Consider the following 25,509-nt stretch of genomic DNA (forward strand, 5'->3'; position numbering starts at 1 on the left):
TTTGTTGTCAAGCTAAAAACATATTTTATATACCTTTAGAATTTAACGTTCGCCTCTAGACATGAAGGATATCCTTTAAAATTCGTCTAATTTTTTTTTAAAACTATATTTATTATATTTTTCATAAATAATTAACTAAAAATCTACGTGCAACACACGTACATAAAAACTAGTAACATACAAAATGTATATATATACAAAAAATATATATTTTTCGACTTTATTTTGAGAGCGGCTATACAATATCATTTTCCCTAAATGCAACTTGCAAAGTCTCAATAACGTCTCAATAATTGTAAATAGAGAAGTTTAATAACTTCAGGTTAGTAATAACTTTGAAAATGTTGCTTCTCTTTGAATATTTATTTTACCACAAAGTTCTTGTAGGACGGAAAATGGATTTTAACAAATTAAACCAACTCTTTAGCATATTGTAAAACTTTATGGAATTGCGAAACTCATAATATCCAGCTCAAACAGTGTCTGCTATGTGAAGAGAGTAGAAAAGTTGGACTAATATTTTAGTAAGCAATTGTAACACGCACCATATCAACGAGAACCAATGGTATGAAAATGAAAATTCAGTGGATTCTGCAAAAAATAAATAAGTTACAACATCTAATACATAATAAGTCGATAGATCGGACCATTTAGTCGTCCTAATTCTGTATCTTTGTATGCTTTTATTGAACACTCTCCTTATCATCATTAGCATAATTAATTTTACCCACATTATTTGAGTCGAGACTGAAATTGCAGAACCGTAACAAAGACAAATATAATACAAAGCTTTTCTTTGTTCCCACCCCAATACCCATTTTAGGCCCCGATTAAATCCGGATAAAAGATCCTACATTGGGGGTAAAGCGCTCTCTAACAAAGACGACTCTATACCAAGACTTGCAACGAAAACTTCTAGTTAAGGATAAAAAAACACTTACCAATCCATCACAACCTTGGTAATCTAATACAAAAGTTAACATAACAAATGCCCTTTAATTTTCAATTGGACAAGTGCCCATTAATTTCTCCAGGGCACGGATAGGACAAATGCCCTAGAGAAATTTTCCATTGGCTATGCAGTTGCAAAAGCAAACCCGTAATTTTCGTTTGCATGCGCTTGCTATTCCATATTATAGGTTCTAAAATAACCCTGATCTTTATCACGCACAAAATTAGTAGTCAGGATAAATTGGCAGTCTTACTATTCAAAATAAGTGACTCTTCATATTTTGTTTTTCATGAGTTACCCCTTAAGAGAAGCTCATGTAACATACAAACATGGATGCTCATAGATCTACTTGCATCTCTTTTATCTACTAGCCCTGGTAGTGGTGAGTGATAAGAAAACAAGTAGAAACATCTGAAGCAGGCATGATGAAAGATCCTATTCTCAACACAAAAGCGCCACAAATGCCCTGTAGCGTAATTGCTATGTATCATTGTATAAATGCGGCAGGCGATCATAAAACTAGTACCAACTTGGACTACAGTGAGAAAGAGTTTGATTAAATGGAAGATCTACATCCTGGCCAACACCTTTCTGACATGGTGATATCTCCTAAACCTTCTCGAAGAGGAGCAACATATAGCTGCAATGCAAAGCGCTTCCCGCCAACAGCTCAATCATATACTCTGAGACATCGTATAACACAAAACTAAACAATTATACTTCTTAAGGAGTCGTTTGGCATAGGGTATAAGGTGGGATAAGATGTAGGATTAAATTTATACTTCGTTTGGTTGAGACTTAATCCAGGATATCCCACCTTATCTCATCAAATGTGGGATTATTTTATCCCATCTCTCATGTGGTATAAATTAGTCCTGGGATTATAATTCCGGGATAATTTAGTCCGCGTACCAAATGACCCCTAAGAGTAAAGGGAAACGTCCCATTTTCAGCTTCTCATCATTGAGAATTTCCAACAACTAACATGTATTTCGGATGACCTGTACAACTTGAATTAAAAACCGCAGACTATGATGAACTGCCATCACCACTTCTCAAAACCCATGCTGAATTTTTTGATTCACATAATTCCTGCATAACCTGCAGAGGCATAGAAAAATATTTAGCATCCCGGAAAGTCAACAAAAGCTTTTCTATAATCTAACACGGATAGGACAGAAGCTTGTATTGCAATCTGACGGGCTGACAACATTTTTCACACCACCATCGAAGTAGCTCATTCACAATACAAAATTCAAAGCAACTTGAAGGATCCTAGAGCACAGCAATGCAGTATCTCGATAGTATCACTTAACATGGAATTTAGTAACTGTTACATTTTATATCCTATCACTGATGTTGATTGTTAAGACTAAGAAAAGGAGGAGAAATACCAAAAGGAGAAAAAATGGAAAGAAATGGGGTAAGAGGATCAGAAACAGGATACTGTAAACATCTTTCGTACATCTGCTTGTGCTGGAATACATTGACTTCGTGAAATAGCATGTAGGTTCAAGCTCATTTAAAGCTCATTTAAAGCCCAATAACTGTCACAGATCATGCAAGCATTACCACAGTATTGCTAAGATCCAAATTACATAAAAGAAGTGCAAAATAAGAACCCTGACAGCAGTCCAGTAGAAAAACCTAAAGCCCAAGATACAAACTTTCCCACGTCATAGAAGAGAACAAAAATGGATCCTGCCAAATGTTAATGTTAGCTTTGCAGTTTTTGTTTCTTCTGCACTAATATTTCTTTTGTTGTTTTTGTTTCTTCTGTATGGATAACTGTGAAATTTACATAACTACTACTTTTAGAGAACCCTTAATTCACCTTTGGAGTGAAACATTTAAATGATTCATACAAACAACCCAGACTAGTTTGGGTTTAGGCACATTTGATTGATAGTGTTGGTATATAAGGGCGAACTCTTGATTATATCACAAAGCATAAAGAGGATGGAAGAGGGAGATACACATGAAACACAATAGTAATATTCTCAAAGACTCCACTCTTACATAACAACGTTACAAGGGATGCTTTTATTGGTGTCGAGACATTCTAAGACTCATACCTAATAAATGATTTCACAAACACTATGAACTTAACCACAATAACGTAAAGTCATACCTAGATAATTTTAAAGGTCATGCACCTAGGATAACCAAAAACACATGAATCTAGAGCTTAAACATTTAAGTTTACTATTTTCAACGTCCTCTTAAACTTAAATGTCTTTTCCTATTCTTCATTTACTCTTGATAATTTCAGCATCATTTTCAACATCCTCTTTGTTTATGCCTTCTAAATTTGCCTTCAAACATTATCCTTGCACGCATCTAGGTAGGTCATCTGGATAAAACTTTTCTCATAATTTCAAATTTTCCATCAATACCTTCAGAATTGATTTAAGCAGAGAAGTTTCAACTATAGGGAATTCATTCAATCTCCTTCTAACTTTTGGCTATTGCAAATACACTCATGGAAGACTTTTCTCGTCTTTTTTTCCCGTCTTGTTAAGTCCTTCAAGACTTGCACCTTCTCGATGGGCTGCTTTATTCTTCAAAAACCCGAAGTATTCACTTTTCTCTTTGAAAATTGTCGGCCTCTCAACAGGTCCTCAAATATGGAGAAGCACCTTCTGTTGAATTGCCGAATTTCGCCTTTACACCTACCAGGATCGAACCACCGTTCTGATACTACTTGTTGGAATATAAAGATGGGCCCTTGATAATATCACAAGGCACAAAGAGGAAGGAAAAGGGAGATACAAGGGGTGCTTTTATAGGTGACAAGGGAAACTTCTAGACTCATACCTAATAAATGATTTCACACACACTATGAACTTAACCACAATAACATAAAGCCATACTCAGATAATATAAACGATCATGCACCTAGGGTAACTAAAAAGACATATAAACCTAGACACTTGCACATCTTACTATTTTCAATAGGTTGACTAATTGACACTACATCAACTATGATAATACATGTTCTGATATTGACTTCAGCCGCCATGTGAAACTCCACACAATAAAGTCAAAGAAGACATTCCTTAATTCTCTTGACGAGTAAGAAAAGAACTACTCACCTTTTTAAACTCAATATCGGTAATATCCCTATTCAATTGCAACTTGGCAGCTTCAACTATAGAGGCTTTCTTTAGCTTTGCACTCGGCCCTTCAGCCATAAGAAGGTCAATTACAACTTTCCTAAGAACCAAAACTATGTATTAGCCGCGGGCCTAGGTATTTATCAAGTAGTTTTAGTTATAATAGCAATACTTACTAACCTCAATGCGTCATATTGTGGATTATCTGGTGATGACTTCAAAACATAGACACCATGGATGTTTACAGCAACCTGATTAATCACTGCCTGTATCTCCTCGGGAGGTGCATCATTCACAGAATTGGCTGCAGTTATAGCCTTCTTTGCATCTCCCTTTTGAGACTCAGAAACTGCCACATCTCGCAGACGTTGGCGGATTTGCTGGAAACTGGCAAAATTAAACAATGGATTTCTGATCTGTCAGGGGTCACAAATTTAGATGGAGGAAATCGGCTTTTTTTTTTTTAATTTTAAGAAAGTCATGTACAGTTTTTCCTTGAACAGCAAACAACTCTATTAAATCTAAATATCACACAGGCGAGGTGCACTGGAGAAAAGACAAATGGAAAATACGAGTTTTCTTCTATGTTATGATCTATTACCATTCTAGAAAAGTATAGTAGTATAACATAACAGGAAGACAGCATAAATTTTGTGATGGACAATTTCGACCTAAGTATTTGCACAACTCACCTCAATTAACAAGTCAACATAAACAGGACTCTGAGGGATAATGGATTACCACTACTCAAAGTAAGGTTCTGAGATGATGCCAAAGCAAAGAAAAATGTCCTATAACCTAGACCATCTCATCCTTTTAGAAGTCATATTCAGGATGAAACAATCACCTATTTACACAATCCTTAAGATCCGAAAGATAATATCAAATGCCATAAAAGGTGCAACGGCTAGTGGAACAAGATTATGAGAGAGAGAGAGAGAGAGAAAGAGAGAGAAAGGGAGAGACCGAGAAAGGGAGTTCTTGAACCAAACACAAAGGAACTCCAACAGGTGGCAGAAGTTGGAGCAAGGAGCATCAAGCAGTTCAAAAAAGCCAAGCACGGACATGATTGTAAAGTTGCAGAGCAATCAAACCAAGGTCAACAAACCACCTATTAACAAAGGTTTCTGCATTTTTTTCTCAGGCTGTAACAATTTGTGTGACTAAGATGAATACCCAAAATCAATGAATGGTAAACAACAAAGGGCAGAAAAGTTCACAAATCTCAGATATCTCACCTGCAAGCCTTATAGATTCTAAAAACTTTTTGAAGCGCCTTTGGTAAAGCTTCTCGAGTTTTTTCTGACATAGATGTTCGCAAAAGTGACCCAGGGGCAGGTTTACCACCACCTGGCAGTGCAGGAATGTTGGCATTTGGATTTAAAGGATTCTTCATAGCAGGCCTGTTTCTTCCTCCGGACAAAATACCATTGATCTGTTTCCCCATGCATTCCCAGGTAGCTTGCTGCTCTTTCACAACATCACCATAAAGAACTTCAAATTTCTTGTCAGGATGCTCTTTGAGCTTCCAATCATTCAGGTCAGGCCTCTCAACAGCTAATGATTTTAGTGTTGGTTTCGCAGCTTTAAGGAAATCCAACCTCCTGGCAAAAACTTTCTGCTTAATAATGGTACTCTTGCTAAACTCAAAGAGAATAAAATTCCTTGCTAAAACTTCAAGTCCATCATTCTTTCCATAGATTAATGAACTTTTTGGAACCCATAATCCTTGAACTAATTGTGCGTATCTTTGGAGAACTCTCAAAATTTCATCAACAGGATCATCCAGCGCCAGGTGCTTTAGAGCATCAAAACGATGAATTGGAGGCCCCTGTTGCCAAAAGAACCCAGATTTAGAAATATGCTGCCTTTATGAGTTACAAGGATCATGAGACCTTGTAAACAAACTTTGTTGCAGGCATAAAAGTATACAAGTAGCGCATAATTCAAATAGCGGGTATAAACCTCAAGAAGCCAAGTTCTAATGCGTTCTTCAAGAGGTAATTGAGACAACCTGAAAACCAAACATTTGACAATTTAGAAGTTAGGAAGCATTAAATGACTGGGGAAAATGTTTAATTTAAGATAGTTGAGAAATATGGCATTTCAAGAACAGCTATCTACTATTCACATGGCTGGGTATTGATAAAAAGAAATAGCAAATATCCGGCTAGAGAAAGATAATAGAAGAATCACAAATGGAAGCAATTCAAGTCATGAGCTGCATATTTATGTCAAACTACATTGTCAAGCCCCCAACGAGGTGATTAATTTGCAATTCCAACCTCAGGTATTTGCTAAAGAATGGAGTGGCCATACTAGAGAAGACAATAACACCTCACAGCAAAGAAGACAGCTCTATGATCATAAATGCAAATAAAAACTTTGTTGTTGTCCTAAGCAGCACCTCCAAAACCTTTCGATGTCAGAATAATCGACGAGGAGAAGGATCAATTAGAGAAGCTGCAGTACCTTGTTCGAAGAATTTTTAATCTGTCAGTGTCAGTTGGTCTGCCAGGACACACAGCGTTCAGATAATCAACCCTGTGTATTAAATTAACAGAATAGAAAACTGGTATAAGAATAAGAAAGACAGTGGATGAATGTATGCTTTGAGAAAAAATGCTTCTTATTAGTTGTCCTGAACAGAAGCAGTTTCTCAAGCGGAAAAAATCAACCATATTAGGAGACACATACGGGCTCATTGAAAATGATACTGGAGAGCCTTCCGCCATGGCTATTTCCTGTAGATATCTGGCTGAAATGTCACTCCTAGCTCCATGGTATTTTAGATGTACCCAATGCTAAAACAGGAAATGAAGAAGATACCAATAACCTCTCACAAGGATCTGAATTAACGTAACTTTTTGAATTGATATTTGCGACTGGATGGAAAAAGCTAAGTGCTCTTGAACAGATTATAAATAGAAACATTAAGAACAGAAATGTCAATCCAAATCATAGTAGATGCAAAATCAGCAGCCACTCAAGCTAAAGAACTATGGAGAGTTAGTAGCTAATATTGAAAACTGGAAATTTTGTCAGTACATGGTCACAGGTGTTTATCATACCTCTTCAATATCCTTGTCATTCCCAGGTGGTTTGTTCTGCACAAAAGGTATATGTTATAAGAATAAATCGAAGAATGGTAAAGCTTTAAGCAGCATTAAGGGAGGGATAGCCTAGTGGCAAAAATCCTCCACCTCCAACAATAAGGTTGGGGTTGACTTGAGTCACCAAGTGAGCAAAATGGAAAAGCAGGTATTGGGCTCCAGGGTAAGGGGTTTGGGTGTGGAGCTCACAATACTAGGAAAAGATTAGTCTTGAAAGTAGCAGAATGGTTAACAAAAGAAGATCAATCTTTAGGCATTGCCTTGTCATATTTACCCGAAAATGTGGCAAACCTAGTCCGGAACCAAATAGTCCTCCACATAAAATATCTTAAGTGTTAGCCACTAATTTGTACAATAATATCACATGAAGATTAGTCATAAACAAGGTCCATTCAAATTGCTTAGGAGCTGGGCATCAAAAAGCAAATCATGAAATGAACCTGCTTCTTTGATGGACCCGCAGGCTTTTTTTCCTCGACTTCTTTGTTTTCAACAGTTTTTCCATCACTGCTGGTGGCAATGTTCTTCTTCAACTCACTTTCCTTAAGATGCTGCTGTGATGGTCGGAGCTGTACAACTGCATGAATAGGATTGAGGTGTAACTGCATAACAAACAGGAAGCAAGAGCGTAACTATGGAGAACATTAATAAGCGTTAATTTTTTTCCATTCAACACAGAAATGAGCTTCAAATTGCTATCAGCAAATTAAGAAATTTTAGTAGAAGTTTCTCATGCTGACGTGTATAAGAAACGGAAGAATATAACTAAAAGGACTTGACAATTTTCTGATACTAGTCTTAGGGTACGCGCTTTGCGCGTGTACCCTATTTTAATGAGTAAAAATTTATGTGAATTTATCTATGAGTTATAAAAAAAAAGTATAAGTTCCTAAAAATAATAAATGTTGATAGTGTATAATTAACTCTATAATGAAAGAAATTGTCCAATATAAATATTTAATTATCAGTCAATAATTCAACTTAAAATTTATTTTAATGGCTGAAATTAGAATCGGAAGTGTGTATTTGACTTTGAAGTGTCATTATTCAAGTGAGATGAGTACTTCAATAGTATTAGCTAATACCAAATTTTAAATATTTAGCTGTAGTTATATTCTTATTCATGAGAATTTGTTTTTCAAATAGTAAAAAATCGATTAGGTAAAAAATCATCCATGAATGACCTGTTCCCAAAAAAATGCAATAAAAATACTTTGTAATCTCAAATAATTAAGAATCACTTTATACAATAAATAAATTCTAAATCAAATGCAAAGCCATAATTGTAGTCAAGAAACCTACATATATTCAACTAAATTCTAAAAATGTTATATAAATTTTTAAAAATATCTTATAAATTATCTTTTTGGAATAACTAACAAGTGTTTCATAAATATCTTATAATTGTTTCATATAAATCAGAATGAACAAAAGTTTATAAAAAGACTTTGACCACTTCTGTTATTATTCAAAACCTCATACTTTCCCCTTTCTTTGATCTTTTTAATTATTTCCTTTATTCATTTTGTTTATCATTTATATATTTATATATAGTTTAAATGCATGATTTTTATAAGGTAAAATTTTCATGATTTTAAAGTTTTAAATATAAGAACTTTCAATAGTTCAAATAAGAAAAGATTTAATATGTAAAATTTTAATTGATTTTAAACTCCTAAATATGAGGAAATTAATTAATGATTGTTCCTAAATATTAAAAAAATCAAATTACTATTTTTCTCAGTGCGAACTGTATTTTTAAAGGGTAAAAAATGCAAAGGACATTTCGCTAATGGACTTCGTACTTTTAATATAGTATAGAGTATTTGATAATAAATGTTTAAAAATAACATAAATAATATTCAAAGTTGTATTTATATTATAAAGTAAAGATTAACAGACAATTATATGCTCCTAAAACTAATAAATACTAATCATAGATAGGAATTTGTTGTACCCATTTTAGAAGATACAAAGAAGATCACCTAACTGAGAAAAGACATCTTCTTTTATTTTTCTCGTAACGAAAATGCAAATTGTTCAATTTCTTTAATCAATAGAAAATAATATAGAAATTATTTTCAAGAGATTAGAAAAGAAGAAATCACTATTTCTTTGTTTTGGAGAAAGTTTCTTTTCTCTGTCCATTTATGTAACCGTGTGTTTATTTGGATGCATCCAAATGTTGTCTTTTCACAGAGTAAGAGTCAATAGCTAAAATTGAATTGCTTGCAATTGACGGGTTCTGAAAGAACTATGTTAATACTATCCTAGAAGGAGTAAAAATATGAAATTCATGTTAAAATCGGAATTACAATTTATTCTTTCAACCAAATCTCATGAATTTAATTTTTAGTTTTCTTGTGTTTGTATAATCAGTTCTCATTTAAATTGGAACTTTTTAAAAGCAAGTCTGATTTAATTAAAAGAATATTTAAAAATTTTTATATTATTTCAAAACATTTTATGAGAAATAATTTTCAAAACACTTGCCTCGACTGCCAGGCGCTTTACCCAGTGGTGAGTCACCAACACAGAGGTGTCTGAAACTATATTCTCTTTGGCCTTTGATGTGTCTTTTCCAGGCAGTGCCAATCACATGATTTGAATAAAAATTGCTTAAAATATTAATAAAGAGGTTTATGCGCTGGGCGAGAATATTTAGTATGATAATGTAGTTTTTACATGAATCCTCTGAGAATTAGATGCGGTTTAATCGGCGGACTATTTACTAATTGAGGTCCTTTCGTCTTCTGTGTCCGAAGTTTTTTCGTAATGTAATTGGAGTATTTCTGGTGTATCAGGTGGATGAAATTCGCAAAAATCATAAAAACGGGATACAAAATATAAGAGTTTTATTTAAGCGAGAGCAACGCGATGGAATATAAAATACACAGATAACCGCAATAAACACACTGTCGCAGGTCGAGAGATGACATCGGGGCACTTAATGAGCCAAGGGGTGAGATGCATAGATTAGGTCCGCCTTAGCGCGGCTTTCCTAGTACCCGCAATTCAGGCGTAAGGGTTTGCCCAACGGTGACAGCTCCTTCTGCGCCGCTGGAAAGACTGGTGATTGAAAAAGGCTGACCGCTCAAATTTCCCAGTCTGGAGACTGGCCCGTTTGGCTGGTGACAATTATAGTAGTCAAACTTTCCCATATGTAGTAGCGGGTCTTGCATGGTTTTCCCCGTGGCCTCCGCCAGGGCCGTTGCCCAAGGCTTCAAAAAGGCTTCGCAGATCATTGGTCCGACAACCTTTCCAATCCGCGGATCAATGCCTGATATATCAAGGCCCTCTGTCTTTATAACCTGAAAGCTTATCTCGCCCTCTTTGAATTGGTTTTCGAAGAAGGTCTTAACGTCCAACATTTGAGGCCTGCTGGCGTCATCGGGGATAACTAGAACATAGTGACTCCGCTTGTCCGGGCGGACAGTCTCAACAAAACTGTGGAAGAAGTCGGCACCATCAACTGTATGGATTTCCAACCCAAACCTCTCCTGTAGGATGCACAGCCCGAACGCATGAGAAACGATCCCTGCGCACCCCGAGGCGATGAAATAGAGGGGATGATCCTCGGCGAATCTTGCAGCAAACGCTATTCCAGGCTGGACGCCCTTTTCGGCGGCCTTGAACAAGGCAGCTGGAAGTGCCTGCAGAGATGAAACAAGAGCCGGAAGCAGTGCCCAGTGCTCTCTTGCGTTCAGAATGCCACCAATAAAAGACAGCATCAGCATATGGATAGCTTGGAAAGCCTGAGTTGTTTTCCCCGTGCAGAATGTCTGATGACCGAAGGAGGCGAGTTTTGAGTTTGCAGATGCTGTGAAGACGACCGACTTGCAAGCCTTGTCCTTCAAGAGCGCAGCTGCTTCGACCGTTTCCGGCGTCATCCCGGACTTCGAAGACAACACCACAAGTGTCGTCGTGTCATTCACCGTCTGCGCGTTGACGTGCATGAGATTCACAAAAGTTGCAGAGGCATATGCCTCATACCTGAGGTTTCGCCCGATCTCGTCAGTATATCGTTTCAAACTCCTCGCGATTGCTAGACCGGCCCCGGCAGAGACAAATAGGACGCGCTCGATTCCCGCTGACGTGGTGCGTCCAGATTCGGCGACGGCTTCGAGCTGTTGGAGCGTCGTGCGCAGCTGTTCAGATATCGCAATCGCGCTTGTTGACGACGGTTCATACAGCAAATCCATTGTCCGATATCCAGTCGGCGTTCTAGCTAAAGTGGGGTGGAACTGTGGTTTCTTTCAGAATTTGTATGCTGACTGTCTGTGTCAGTTCGAGGCGAGCGGAATGCAATTTATGCCATTCAGCGAGATGGCTCACGCGTAATTGGTTGCGGTAGGTGCACCAACCTTGCTGAGGTGTGGGTTGCCGTGTTGGACTGCCTTTAAATATATGGAATTGCGACGTGAATGCACGTCAGGCTACGTCAGTGCTTACGCATTGTCAGGTGGCAGGGAATAAGAGACAGGACAGAGCTGGTGCCATTTAGCAGCATGAATCAGAAGTCATTGAATTGCGGTTGGTGTACCAATCCTTCTTAATGTTGCTGACGGTGTCGGGCCCAATTGAGACGTGATTGGCACCTCAGGTTGCGTCAGCTCAGTAGTGCACTGCGCCAACGAGTAAAAGGTAACGTGGGACCATGTCAGTTGGCCAGCCGGCCATGCGTCTCGATCAGTGCGGAATATTGCATCGCCTCACGCACTTGGGGATGTCTCGAGCTCTCATGCGCTGACCCATATTAAACGGTGCTAGTCAGGTCATCTCTATCTCAAAAAACTCTCTCTACGATCTCTCATTCTACAATGCCGATTTCTCTCGAGTACCTTGGCACTGCCCAGCCACCAGCCAGTGTCAGGGACTTTTATTTCGTCCACCATGGCGCCACCGATCTGAATGAGAAAGAAATATACTTGCAAGGTGAGAAACATTGGGGTGTGCAGGGCGCCGGCACGAACATCGGTCTCAATGCAACTGGCAAACGCCAAGCGGTTCTCGCCGACAGCGTTCTGCGCAAACTTCCCATCGGCAGCGTCGTCTGCTCGCCACTTCTTCGCGCAATACAGACGGCCTTGATCGCCAATATTGGATGCCTCTGCTTTGAAATTGACGAGAACCTCAAAGAGCGGGGCTTTGGCAAGCATGAGGGAGGGTATGGACCACTGAAGATGTTCGAGGACAATTATCCCGATTGTGAAGACACTGAAAGGTTCTCTGTCCGCGTGGCAAAGGCCCTCAATCATGCCAATAATGAAAACACGCTTTTCATCTCCCATGGAGGCGTGCTCAGGGTTATCGCTGCACTTCTCGGCGTGGACCTTAATAAGGAACATACGGAGAACGGACGTGTTCTTCATTTCAGACGGGGCGTTTCACTTTGGACTGTAGAAATTCATCAAAGCGCGGTGATCTTGATCAGCGGTCCGAACCGCGGCATCGGCAAAGCGATCGCCGAAAACCTTATCGCGCACGGCTACCGCATGAGCCTCGGCGCCCGGAGAGTCAAAGACCTTGAAGTCGCTTTCGGACCGCAGGACGAATGGCTGCATTATGCCCGTTTTGATGCTGAGGATCACGATACAATGGCGGCATGGGTGACCGATGCCGTCGAGAGATTTGGAAGGATCGACGGTCTCGTTAACAGTGCGAGTCCCGACGAATCTGTCAGTCTCGGGAAAGATATAGATTTCAGTCAGCCCCAACAGCAGTGGAACATCAACTGCATAGGTCCGCTCGATATGATAGAGCTGTGCCTAACTTATTTAATTGAAGCAGGATCTGGCCGGGCCATCAAAGTTAGCTCCATGTCTTGGCAGAATGTGTCAACCCCCTTCTTCGGTTTCAACATGGCCAAGCATGCGCTAGAAGGCCTCCTTCCCAAAGCAATTTACATGGCTGGGACCGGCGTGCAGGTTACCGACCCATGTCCGGTCTCTGTTGCCATTGGTGAGAGCGGTTGCGCGGACGAAATTGAGAACAAGGGACATGGTTCAGCTCAAGAACCATAGCCAAACTGCGCGTTCACATTCGATGTGATGCGCTGGAAAGGATCCACCCACTATCGATATAAATAGTTATACTATAAAGTTGATTTTGTTTGGATATGTATATTTTACCTCCGCTGAATATGGTGTAAGTTTGTGTTTTTATAGAGTTTAACTTATAAAGTTAATACAAGGGAAATGAGATATCATTAATATTAAAAGCAAATTACGTTACAATAAGACGAATAATTTGAACTGATGGATGCAATGAGAAATATGAGCAATACATTAATTGTATCCGATCCCGGCAATGACCTAACCAAATTAGATGTCCCTACCCAACTCAAACGGCGTGAGCATTTCGTACCCGGTTGCCACCACGCGACCCGTATCGCCATAGCGTGCTCCTCCTACGCCATATTTGTAAACACCCGGCTCGATGCCAATAACGTCATTTTCTTTAAGGACAGTGGCGTCGCCGTCCATGATCCGATAACCGACACCGCCACAACCAATAGAGCGTCCGGTACCATGCTGCATCCCCGCCTCATATCCGTAATATCTAATCACATTTGCTGCGGCAGCGTGCACCTCGCCGGCCGTTACACCCGGGCGAACCATCGCCCATGCCGCTGCCGAGGCCGCGCGCGCGACGTTCACGATCGCTTGGACATCCGGCGACAATTTCGCCGATCCCGCCACGATGGGCCTGTCAAAACATGTCATGCCCAAACAGCGGCGGGGTGCAGCAGCAGATCTGCACGAGATCACCATTCTCTATGATGCGGCCCGCGGCTACGGAGTGGGCATTTGCTGAGCGGACCGGGCCGCTACCCATGACAGTGAAACTAGAACCAAGTGGTGAGTGATCCTCATCTCCGTTCAAATGTTTGGCCGCGCTCTCCGTTGCCGCTAAGTAGCCCTAAAGCGCAGCTTGCCATTCGGCGACACCTGGCGCGATCGCTTCCCGGATGCCTAGAAATTTGTGAGCGGCGATATCGGCACAGGCAGTTAGGAGATTGACCGTTGCTTCATCGTTGGCCCGACGCACATCGCCGATCATGGTCGAAACATCCAGGGTGCGTGCGGGCGAAATCTTATCTATGAGACGATCAAGATTGAGAGCCGTTACTGCGTCATAGTCAACGCCGATCTTGCTGGCGTGAGGGGCTATCCTTCGGATGTGGTCGGCGAGCGCGTCCCATGGATTTTCCGAATCGCCCCATTCTGCAGCTACCAAATCGTGGCACTTACTGCGTATGATTGGGGCTTCGATGCAGGGCGACAGAAAAACGGGTACAGCGTCCGAAAGCAGGACGAGGAAGATCGGTCTGACGTTGGGAAGGCCATCTAGTCCGGCGAAGAAACGATGATTAGCTGGGCCGTGCAGGACAAGAATGTCGAATCCCTCCTTCTGCATCGCATCTCGCACGCGTGCTACGCGCTTCCGGTATACCGCTTTCGAATGAAATATGGATTCAGCGCTTGCTACTGATGCTTGGTCGGCTGACGAAACCTTCGTGGCAAGATCCATGATGTGCTCTTCTCTAGTGATGTGAACAGAGGTAATGGACATGGGATGCATATTTATTCTGTAGAATGTGCTGAGTTGCGTATTCAAGGCGAACACGATTTGAGCTGTCCAATGAGCAAGCGAAGCGCGTCAGTCAACCTAACCACGATTTCCGCTCCAGTGTCGGCCATGTTCCGAAATTAGCCATGTCAGCTCTTGCATCGCTTAAACCAGGTTGCCAGTTCAAATGCAGTCTAGGAGAATTTAGAGGTTTCTCCGCAAAATATCTTTAATGGAAAGAACGTTCCCGCAATTCAATTTGCTTGTGAATTCAATAAGATGGACCTTGTACCAACTGGCCTTCCAGCACAGCAAACAGTAGGTCTGAAGGCAGGCGGCTCGTTAGGTAAATTGGTACGTTGTCGGCTGAATAATTTAGAGCATTGCGGGCCCCTCTTAAAATTCGCTTTTTGAATTTCGTCAAAGCTGGCATGCGGGACCTCTTGCCCAAGCAGCCCTTATATTCTCAACCTCCAAAGCCCCCAGTCTTCAAGTGAACTCGACCTTAAAGAACAATCCGCAACTCTACGTTCTTCAAATGTCTCGCTCTACTAACATCGAAATCGCTGGACGCACCATACGTGCGAGGTTGATGAGGGAAAGAAATCCCCAGGTCGTGGAACTTGTTTGCTCTCATCTGCCGTTGACCAGCTTCGCGCTTCATCCAAACGTTTCTGGCGCGGGCTTCTTATTGCCTACCATGATCACACATACAGGAGAGCTATATGGTTGATCGCCACCCAGGGGCGGTCTATTTGTACGCCTCAGGGCAGTCAATCGTCTTCACATACGGCGATACAAACGAGAGCGCTCCCGTCAACAAATTCGCCGAGGTTCTCGAGGAAGACATGTCGGAACTTCTGACGATCGGAAAAACTTGTTTATGACCACGCTCTTGCAACTGTTGAACATAAGGTAATAGGCGCTACCGCCCGCCTGGACGGTGCCCACGACTTACCTTCGAGAGAACTGCCCCCTCCTGATGCCTTGCGGGTTATAGGCAGATGGAGAAAAGCTGAAGCTCTTTTCTTGGCCGAAGCTAGGCGCGCGCTCTCCGGAGAGCCTGATGAAATCTCTGCTAGCTTTTCGGGAGTTATCCCCAGTGGGATGGGAACCGGGGGAAACATTCTTCCAGTTTGGATGCATCAATGGAGCTACTTGATGACAGATGGGCCAAACACGCTTTATCGATTTGTTACCGACACGGAAATCCCCCATATGACACTCCCAATCATGGTTGACCTCTCCCGCAACCATCTACTGAGGCCTTTTAACCATTTCGACTTTCTGGGGGACCTCGGCCTCACTAAATTCAAAACATGGGGTGCGATCTATTCTGCTGCACTTGATGACCTGAATTCCCTTGAAGAGTTCAAGAGACTGACAATCGCGCTCTTGATGCTAGTGAATCTTTATCATCGAAGGGTTCAATCGCGCTTTTCGTTCTATCTTGGACAAGTTTTTTCGCGCGGCGGCAAAGATAGGAACACTCGCCTCGACCAGAATCTTGGCTTTTGAGCGGGTACTCCAAAACGATAGCTTGAATCCACTTAATATATGCTTTCCGTTTCACCTCGATCGGCAATAAGGTTGTATAGAGTGCCTAGCGTTTCCGGAATACAAGAGGAAACAGCGCGGGCACCAAACCACTATCATCTTTGTACCTCTATTTTAATTTAATGCATTAAAGTTCGACATATTCCCGCTATCTTGTTGTATGGTCTTATTAGTTCTGATACACTCGCGGAAACACATAGTCCACACTCATTTGTACTTCACATTCTTGCTGGCGGTCCGGCAAGTATACCGAAAAAATCACACTTTTCTTCGTGTCTGACATTTTTTACCATCATTATTTTTACGATTTTTTGTTATTGGTTTTGCGCCAAAGAAAGCAATAAAAGGCGGATAAAAACGTACATGTAGTAGAGATTTATTCGATACAAATGCAGCATACAGAAAAACACTGTATTAGGAAACGCCAAAATACAACAATAACATTTAATAATACTATTAATTCAAAATATGCTTTTCCCAGCACATACAATTTCTTCATATTTAAAAACTTTTTCACTCGGATCCTGTGGCTGATGCTGCCTGGTGAAGACATCGAAGGGCATACACTCGCCGTCAACTGTGCGGACCGATAACTCACCGGTCTTCTCGAAACAATTGCCGGGCAGGAACGCCACAAAATAGTTGTAACAAGCAGGCTCAAGAGATCCGGGTGCAGCACCCCCATCAACAATGGAGTTGAGTTTCTCAAACGCCTCGGTGCTTGTCACGCCTGCCAGGTATGGTGGCAGCGAGGTTACTTTTGCGGCTGAATTGCTACTGTTGCAAACGAGGCAGCGTCTCCACATACACCAGTCTGCTGTTGATCGATCCATATACATATAAAGAAGCTTGTCGACCGTCACAGTCTGATCGAGGTCCAGCACCGGGTAACCGCAGCTTTTCCAGAGGTCGAGATCACCGCGGTAGTCAAGTAGCGCCGCCTTCACATCCGGACCCAGGACTGTGACGAGAGAAAGAGCTTCGAATTGATGATTCAACTCATATGCTTTAGCGGGCCTGTATTGTGTGCGTCCCAAGCTGTAAAGTTTCTTCTGAGCATTTAGAGCACGACTGGAACGTATTTAAGGAACGTGGCCTCCCCATTTTTTATTGCTACGTGACTTTCTGAGGTATTCGAAATAAATAAAAAATGTAATCGGATCTCGATTGAGCGTATCCGAATCTGCCATCGTGCATGTAGTGGGAAGGGAACTTATCGCAGAGCATCATAATCGAAGCAGCCCCACTTCCGGTATTAGTGGCAGTCAATTGTGGTCCTGCAGATCAGCCAATCACGACAACATATAGTGAAATGGTGAATTCGATGCGCTAGCAAACAGGAACTTTCCACTAGCGATCGAGTTGTATCCTCGTGCCTGGACCGAATTCGATGCTTTTCAGATATTATTAATAATCCTAGTGGATTCTGACTTTAAAAAGCTGCCCTTCAGCCACGCGATTATATTCTATGTCCATTTCAATCAAGAGCACTGGAAAATCGACACGCTATAAAGCCAGGTTTTAAGAATTTGGAAAACGTGTTCAGAATGGCGAGCCGATCGGCCGTTGTGCGGATCACCGATGGTCAAGACGGCATGCTCATCGTTCGCAACATCTCAGTGACTCCTTTTAGACAAGGCGTCCTCTTCGCCGTCTGCCGACGGGGAAATCTGCGCTTCCACCTCGCTCGCTTGCAAAAGGTGCTTTACCGTTGTTCTGAAACCGCCCCAACGGCTATGCTCAATCATCGATATGCATCATATTAAGGAGCACTGAGCCAGTTGATGGCAATGTGAAGAAGGATTCAGCCATTTTATGCGGTTGAAAGAGTATCCGCAATTTAGAGCTATTAGGCTAACCCTTTAAATTGCGGATACTCTTTCAACCAGCTCTAAATTGCGGATACTCAATTTAGTGGATTCTGCAATTTGAGTATCCGCAATTTAGAGCTGGTTGAAAGAGTATCCGCAATTTAAAGGGTTAGCCTAATAGCTCTAAATTGCGGATACTCTTTCAACCGCATAAAATGGCTGAATCCTTCTTCACATTGCCATCAACTGGCTCAGTGCCCCTTAATATGATGCATATCGATGATTGAGCATAGCCGTTGGGGCGGTTTCAGAACGGTAAAGCACCTTTTGCAAGCGAGCGAGGTGGAAGCGCAGATTTCCCCGTCGGCAGACGGCGAAGAGGACGCCTTGTCTAAAAGGAGTCACTGAGATGTTGCGAACGATGAGCATGCCGTCTTAACCATCGGTGATCCGCACAACGGCCGATCGGCTCGCCATTCTGAACACGTTTTCCAAATTCTTAAAACCTGGCTTTATAGCGTGTCGATTTTCCAGTGCTCTTGATTGAAATGGACATAGAATATAATCGCGTGGCTGAAGGGCAGCTTTTTAAAGTCAGAATCCACTAGGATTATTAATAATATCTGAAAAGCATCGAATTCGGTCCAGGCACGAGGATACAACTCGATCGCTAGTGGAAAGTTCCTGTTTGCTAGCGCATCGAATTCACCATTTCACTATATGTTGTCGTGATTGGCTGATCTGCAGGACCACAATTGACTGCCACTAATACCGGAAGTGGGGCTGCTTCGATTATGATGCTCTGCGATAAGTTCCCTTCCCACTACATGCACGCTGGCAGATTCGGATACGCTCAATCGAGATCCGATTACATTTTTTATTTATTTCGAATACCTCAGAAAGTCACGTAGCAATAAAAAATGGGGAGGCCACGTTCCTTAAATACGTTCCAGCCGTGCTCTAAATGCTCAGAAGAAACTTTACAGCTTGGGACGCACAAAATACAGGCCCGCTAAAGCATAACCATGGAAGATGAGTTGAATCATCAATTCGAAGCTCTTTCTCTCGTCACAGTCCTGGGTCCGGATGTGAAGGCTGAGCTTGAGGCGGCGCTACTTGACTACCGCGGTGATCTCGACCTCTGGAAAAGCTGCGGTTACCCGGTGCTGGACCTCGATCAGACTGTGACGGTCGACAAGCTTCTTTATATGTATATGGATCGATCAACAGCAGACTGGTGTATGTGGAGACGCTGCCTCGTTTGCAACAGTAGCAATTCAGCCGCAAAAGTAACCTCGCTGCCACCATACCTGGCAGGCGTGACAAGCACCGAGGCGTTTGAGAAACTCAACTCCATTGTTGATGGGGGTGCTGCACCCGGATCTCTTGAGCCTGCTTGTTACAACTATTTTGTGGCGTTCCTGCCCGGCAATTGTTTCGAGAAGACCGGTGAGTTATCGGTCCGCACAGTTGACGGCGAGTGTATGCCCTTCGATGTCTTCACCAGGCAGCATCAGCCACAGGATCCGAGTGAAAAAGTTTTTAAATATGAAGAAATTGTATGTGCTGGGAAAAGCATATTTTGAATTAATAGTATTATTAAATGTTATTGTTGTATTTTGGCGTTTCCTAATACAGTGTTTTTCTGTATGCTGCATTTGTATCGAATAAATCTCTACTACATGTACGTTTTTATCCGCCTTTTATTGCTTTCTTTGGCACAAAACCAATAACAAAAAATCGTAAAAATAATGATGGTAAAAAATGTCAGACACGAAGAAAAGTGTGATTTTTTCGGTATACTTGCCGGACCGCCAGCAAGAATGTGAAGTACAAATGAGTGTGGACTATGTGTTTCCGCGAGTGTATCAGAACTAATAAGACCATACAACAAGATAGCGGGAATATGTCGAACTTTAATGCATTAAATTAAAATAGAGGTACAAAGATGATAGTGGTTTGGTGCCCGCGCTGTTTCCTCTTGTAGTCCGGAAACGCTAGGCACTCTATACAACCTTATTGCCGATCGAGGTGAAACGGAAAGCATATATTAAGTGGATTCAAGCTATCGTTTTGGAGTACCCGCTCAAAAGCCAAGATTCTGGTCGAGGCGAGTGTTCCTATCTTTGCCGCCGCGCGAAAAAACTTGTCCAAGATAGAACGAAAAGCGCGATTGAACCCTTCGATGATAAAGATTCACTAGCATCAAGAGCGCGATTGTCAGTCTCTTGAACTCTTCAAGGGAATTCAGGTCATCAAGTGCAGCAGAATAGATCGCACCCCATGTTTTGAATTTAGTGAGGCCGAGGTCCCCCAGAAAGTCGAAATGGTTAAAAGGCCTCAGTAGATGGTTGCGGGAGAGGTCAACCATGATTGGGAGTGTCATATGGGGGATTTCCGTGTCGGTAACAAATCGATAAAGCGTGTTTGGCCCATCTGTCATCAAGTAGCTCCATTGATGCATCCAAACTGGAAGAATGTTTCCCCCGGTTCCCATCCCACTGGGGATAACTCCCGAAAAGCTAGCAGAGATTTCATCAGGCTCCCCGGAGAGCGCGCGCCTAGCTTCGGCCAAGAAAAGAGCTTCAGCTTTTCTCCATCTGCCTATAACCCGCAAGACATCAGGAGGGGGCAGTTCTCTCGAAGGTAAGTCGTGGGCACCGTCCAGGCGGGCGGTAGCGCCTATTACCTTATGCTCAACAGTTGCAAGAGCGTGGTCATAAACAAGTTTTCCGATCGTCAGAAGTTCCGACATGTCTTCCTCGAGAACCTCGGCGAATTTGTTGACGGGAGCGCTCTCGTTTGTATCGCCGTATGTGAAGACGATTGACTGCCCTGAGGCGTACAAATAGACCGCCCCTGGGTGGCGATCAACCATATAGCTCTCCTGTATGTGTGATCATGGTAGGCAATAAGAAGCCCGCGCCAGAAACGTTTGGATGAAGCGCGAAGCTGGTCAACGGCAGATGAGAGCAAACAAGTTCCACGACCTGGGGATTTCTTTCCCTCATCAACCTCGCACGTATGGTGCGTCCAGCGACCTCGATTTCGATGTTGGTAGAGCGAGACATTTGAAGAACGTAGAGTTGCGGATTGTTCTTTAAGGTCGAGTTCACTTGAAGACTGGGGGCTTTGGAGGTTGAGAATATAAGGGCTGCTTGGGCAAGAGGTCCCGCATGCCAGTTTTGACGAAATTCAAAAAGCGAATTTTAAGAGGGGCCCGCAATGCTCTAAATTATTCAGCCGACAACGTACCAATATGCCAATTTACCTAACGAGCCGCCTGCCTTCAGACCTACTATTTGCTGTGCTGGAAGGCCAGTTGGTACAAGGTCCATCTTATTAACGAAAAGGGTTGAAATAAGTGACCAATATGCCTTTTTATTTTAGTCCAAAATAAATGTCCATTTATATAATCAAGAAAAAATTCAATTTGTTTTTCCAAAATTACCCTTATGTACGTATCCCTAAAAGTCTTTTACTCCTCACATTAAATTACTAAAATTAAATAGCAACAACTGAAAAGTCATTCAAAAACTCGAGAACAACTACTCCAGTTTGTTTTTTCAATGACGTTCTTAAAATTTTAGCAAAAGTTTCAAATTTTATTTTGAATAATGTAGTGATTTAAGAAGAGAAGTGCTACTATAACTATGATGCAACATTTAATTAAGGGTAGTTTAGTCACACTAACTAATTTTGCCTAGAATTTAGTATTTCCTTAATGGATGTGCCGAAGGCAAATTGGTCACTTATTGTGGACCGGAGGAAGTAGAATGTCTAACCATTTTTTTTTTGTCAAGGAATGCAATGATCCGAATAACCTATACAAAATTTGTAAATATGTCATTTTAAACTAATAATCATACATGAGATATCGTAAACAAAAATCATAACTGACATCCTTTTAATTTGCAATTGTCTATAAAAAAGCCACATTATTAATTTGCTTATACTTTATTTAAACATATAAAATATTTTCACGATTACCTACATATCAATAGTATTTTTTTTTGTAATGTAAAATTATAATATAAACATAATACATCAAATACATTAATATGGACATAGTCACCAAAAGTATATTGTAACTCTATATTTTCAAGGAGTGGCATATCAGATAAAAGGAGCTATATTGAAAACGGGAACGCAAAAGTAGCTGAAAAAAAGTAACATAAAAAAGTAATTTTTTTCTCCTACTGGAAAAAGAAAGGAGAGGAGCATTCAAAGATTGTGATTTAAAGTATACAAATATGACGTCTTCATGTTCATGCTGTATATTATTTGGAATCCCACGTCTCAAATTTAATTATATGATTAATTAATAATTATTTATGGCAAGGAAATAACATAGTATGCATATCTCTTGCATTTAGATAGCTAGTACATGGGAGAATTTTTTTTCATGCTAAAATAAAAAGGGGGGGGGGGGGGGAGGACTCCTAAATCTTAAAAAAAGTTGTAAGTGGGCAGGTAATCCGTTAAAATTTAATACGTAACAAAAAGGAATGCGTTAAACTATGAGGAAAGAGAGGACTTCAAAACCCAAAAGGAATGGAAAGAAATCCTAAATATTAGGAAAGTAATTAATTATCTATTTCTAAATATATAAAAAATAATTAAATATTTATTCTTAGATATTAGGAAATATTAAATGACTATTTTGTCTAATGTGAAATTATTTTAAAGGGTAAAACATGCGAACGACATTTTGCTAAAGGCTTTCGTGCTTTTAATATAGTACAGACTAAGTAGCAGAGCTTGGGTAAATATGAGAGCCAGAAGCATTACAGCAGTTCCCCACTGCATACGTAAGGTAGTGTCAGATTTGACAGCGGATAAATTGCTTCAACTTGAAGCTGACACAGAATTAACTCGATTAAACTTGAAGTTGAAAGAGTAACATTGTTATTGTCCAAATTAGTTTTTGAAAAAGAAAAGGGCAAAAGCTAGAGATGTATAAGCACATACACAACCTGCGGAAAACTAATTTTCTGTCAATCAGAACTCTATAAAACTAGAAGTTGGAGATGCACATCAACAACAAATGGTTTACCTTATCACCAATGAGGACCCCAACAGCATATCCAGAGGTGCAAGTTGATAATGGCATCCATGATGTAGAAAGAGTCTGAAAAATGAGAAACAATCAGATTATTGGTAAAACAATTAGAACTGCAATTCCTGCTAAGAGAGGAGAAAAGAAGCAGCTCTCCGTCGACATCCCTGCTTGCCGACAGAGGGCAATTTGGTATTTGCAGTGCTCCTATATTAGGTAAAATTACTGCTGTGTCCCTGCACTAGCTGATTTGTTCAGGGAAAGACTATTTACGTAATTTTGCTCTACTTTACCATAATACCGTAATTTTGCTCTGCTTCACCCTCTTGCTTTCTGCAAAATTCGCCCATCTTCTCCTCCTTTGTCGCTTAACCCTCGTGATTTTTACGGTGCTTTTTGCTTTCATAAACTAAATATCAATTTCTGGAATATAAAGTGATATTTTAACAGGAAATTGAGTTTTTTGCTGAGTTTTTCGCAGATTCACATTTGCTCCACTAAGATAATCACATGGTTGAAAGGTTAGTTATACTGTTCTATTTCTTCTCCTTCATATGGGTGACTCTAATTATTTTGTTTCAGGGTATTTGTTGGTTTGTTGTTCAGAGTTTTTGTTGTTTGTGAAACTCAAAGAAAAGCTTGAAAAGAAACTAGGGTTTGCGCCGATTATCTGACAATTTTCCATCTTTGTTTGTATTTGAATGTTTTGTCATTTTTTAAATTGGAGATATCAGAATGGATGAGCCTCTAATTTTCTCGTATTTGAGCCACATTCTAATCTGCTTCTGATTTATTTCAATTTGTTTCTCTGCATTTACATGGATAGAAGGGAAGGTGTTTTCTTCAGCTCACTTCATCTTAATAATGTCTAAGGGGTCGTTTTGGTTGAAGTATTGGAATAATTAATCGTAACAGAATGATGCAATGTTTTGTTTGTGTTATTAAATAATAAACATATCAAGTTTTGTGGGAATCTATGTATTATTTTATGCGGAATTGAATGTAAAATAATAAACTACATTTGGTGACTAATTGGATACTTTTTTCTGGCAGAATCTTGTTCACATTGTGGACTTTTGAGCCATAATTGCTTAAAGAAGTGAGATGGAGGAGAAACGAGCGACGCGTAAGCTATATCAGACACCGCTGATGGTACAACAATTATTAAAAAGGCGATACCGTATCAACAAAGGATTCGACCTTGGTAGATGCACTGCCGCTTTTTTAACAATGGTTATATGCTATCAAAGAATTAAACTCTAGAAGCATCTGTTCATCTTTATTATCTTGAAAACAGAAAAAGAAAAAGACGATCAACTCTCTTTCTTTTCATCTCTTCATCTTCTTATCCAGGCATGCTTTCCTTTCAATTTTTGCTCAATTCTCTTCTTGTTGTCTTAGGTATTTTTTGGTCTACTTCCACGGGCAGGAAAGCAGTCAAAGCCTGCCAAGGTGTCAGGTAGTATGTATTTTGTTTTATATATATGTTGGTCTATTCACATGCTTTCGGGTTTTTTACTGTGCTTGTGCACATGTTTTATTTGTATTATTTAACCTCTGGTTGTCTTGATATCGATTTTGCTGAGAAATCTTTTAGACAGCACAAATAATATGTACCAGATTATAAATAACTCGACCACAATTGGAAAAGGGGACTGAGTTTTCTGTCAAAGGAAAAAGTTAATGAAAAAGTAGATGAAGTTTAAATTATAATGCACAGTACACCAATGCTCTTTTCAACTGAAATAAAGGAATGAATTCCCTTTAGTGATTGTTGTAGAGGTTGGGGATGCTTGCTCTCGGTCAGATTCTATAGGTAAGCAGAAATAGAGCTATATAGTACTTAAGCCCATCCTGGGGCAGCTGCAACTATCAGGAAATTTTGGGGCTCGTATAGAGAGAGACATTTATAAATCTCACTAATTATTAGAAAAGAAACATGTCTAATTTTTTTTTATTATGTGGTCCTGAATGACCAAGTTTTGCTGCCTACATTTCTCTGTCGGCCACTCTCCTCTTTATGCTTATCAATTTAACTAAAGTTTTACTAAATGTGACCATATCTTCAATATTATCTTCTAGCTAAAAAAACTTGAAATGGCACACACATTTGTTTTTTTTTTTGCTTTATTTTTTAATGTTATTTCATAATTTCAATGTAATCATCCTTCTTTTTTCCAATTTCCATGCTTTTTCCTTCTCACGTCATTCTTCTTTTTCTTTGAATAAGAATCAGAAATAGTTAGATCGTCAAAGATTAAGGATCATTCTAGGATTTTGATGTTGTCTTGACTCCGGAAAAAATGATTCAATGCGAGATGTGCCAAGA

At 40.6% G+C, this 25,509-nt stretch overlaps 1 protein-coding gene across 1 annotated transcript in view; it reads right to left on the reverse strand.

The window, feature by feature from the left end:
- Nucleotides 1–1,177: 1,177 nt before the first annotated feature.
- LOC107827193 (uncharacterized) overlaps nucleotides 1,178–25,509 on the reverse strand; it is a 28,005-nt gene continuing 3,673 nt past the window's right edge. The window contains exons 4-13 of the mRNA XM_016654314.2: nucleotides 23,178–23,252; nucleotides 7,622–7,783; nucleotides 7,140–7,175; nucleotides 6,766–6,872; nucleotides 6,541–6,612; nucleotides 6,034–6,082; nucleotides 5,307–5,899; nucleotides 4,249–4,455; nucleotides 4,048–4,168; nucleotides 1,178–2,053 (exon numbers count right to left, since the gene is read on the reverse strand). Coding sequence (XP_016509800.1) covers nucleotides 1,982–2,053; nucleotides 4,048–4,168; nucleotides 4,249–4,455; nucleotides 5,307–5,899; nucleotides 6,034–6,082; nucleotides 6,541–6,612; nucleotides 6,766–6,872; nucleotides 7,140–7,175; nucleotides 7,622–7,783; nucleotides 23,178–23,252 — 1,494 coding nt within the window. The 3' untranslated portion in view covers nucleotides 1,178–1,981. The remainder of the gene's footprint in view (nucleotides 2,054–4,047; nucleotides 4,169–4,248; nucleotides 4,456–5,306; nucleotides 5,900–6,033; nucleotides 6,083–6,540; nucleotides 6,613–6,765; nucleotides 6,873–7,139; nucleotides 7,176–7,621; nucleotides 7,784–23,177; nucleotides 23,253–25,509) is intronic.

Source organism: Nicotiana tabacum, chromosome 17 (genome assembly GCF_000715075.1).
Source record: "Nicotiana tabacum cultivar K326 chromosome 17, ASM71507v2, whole genome shotgun sequence".
In the NCBI taxonomy this organism is placed as follows: Eukaryota; Viridiplantae; Streptophyta; class Magnoliopsida; order Solanales; family Solanaceae; genus Nicotiana; species Nicotiana tabacum.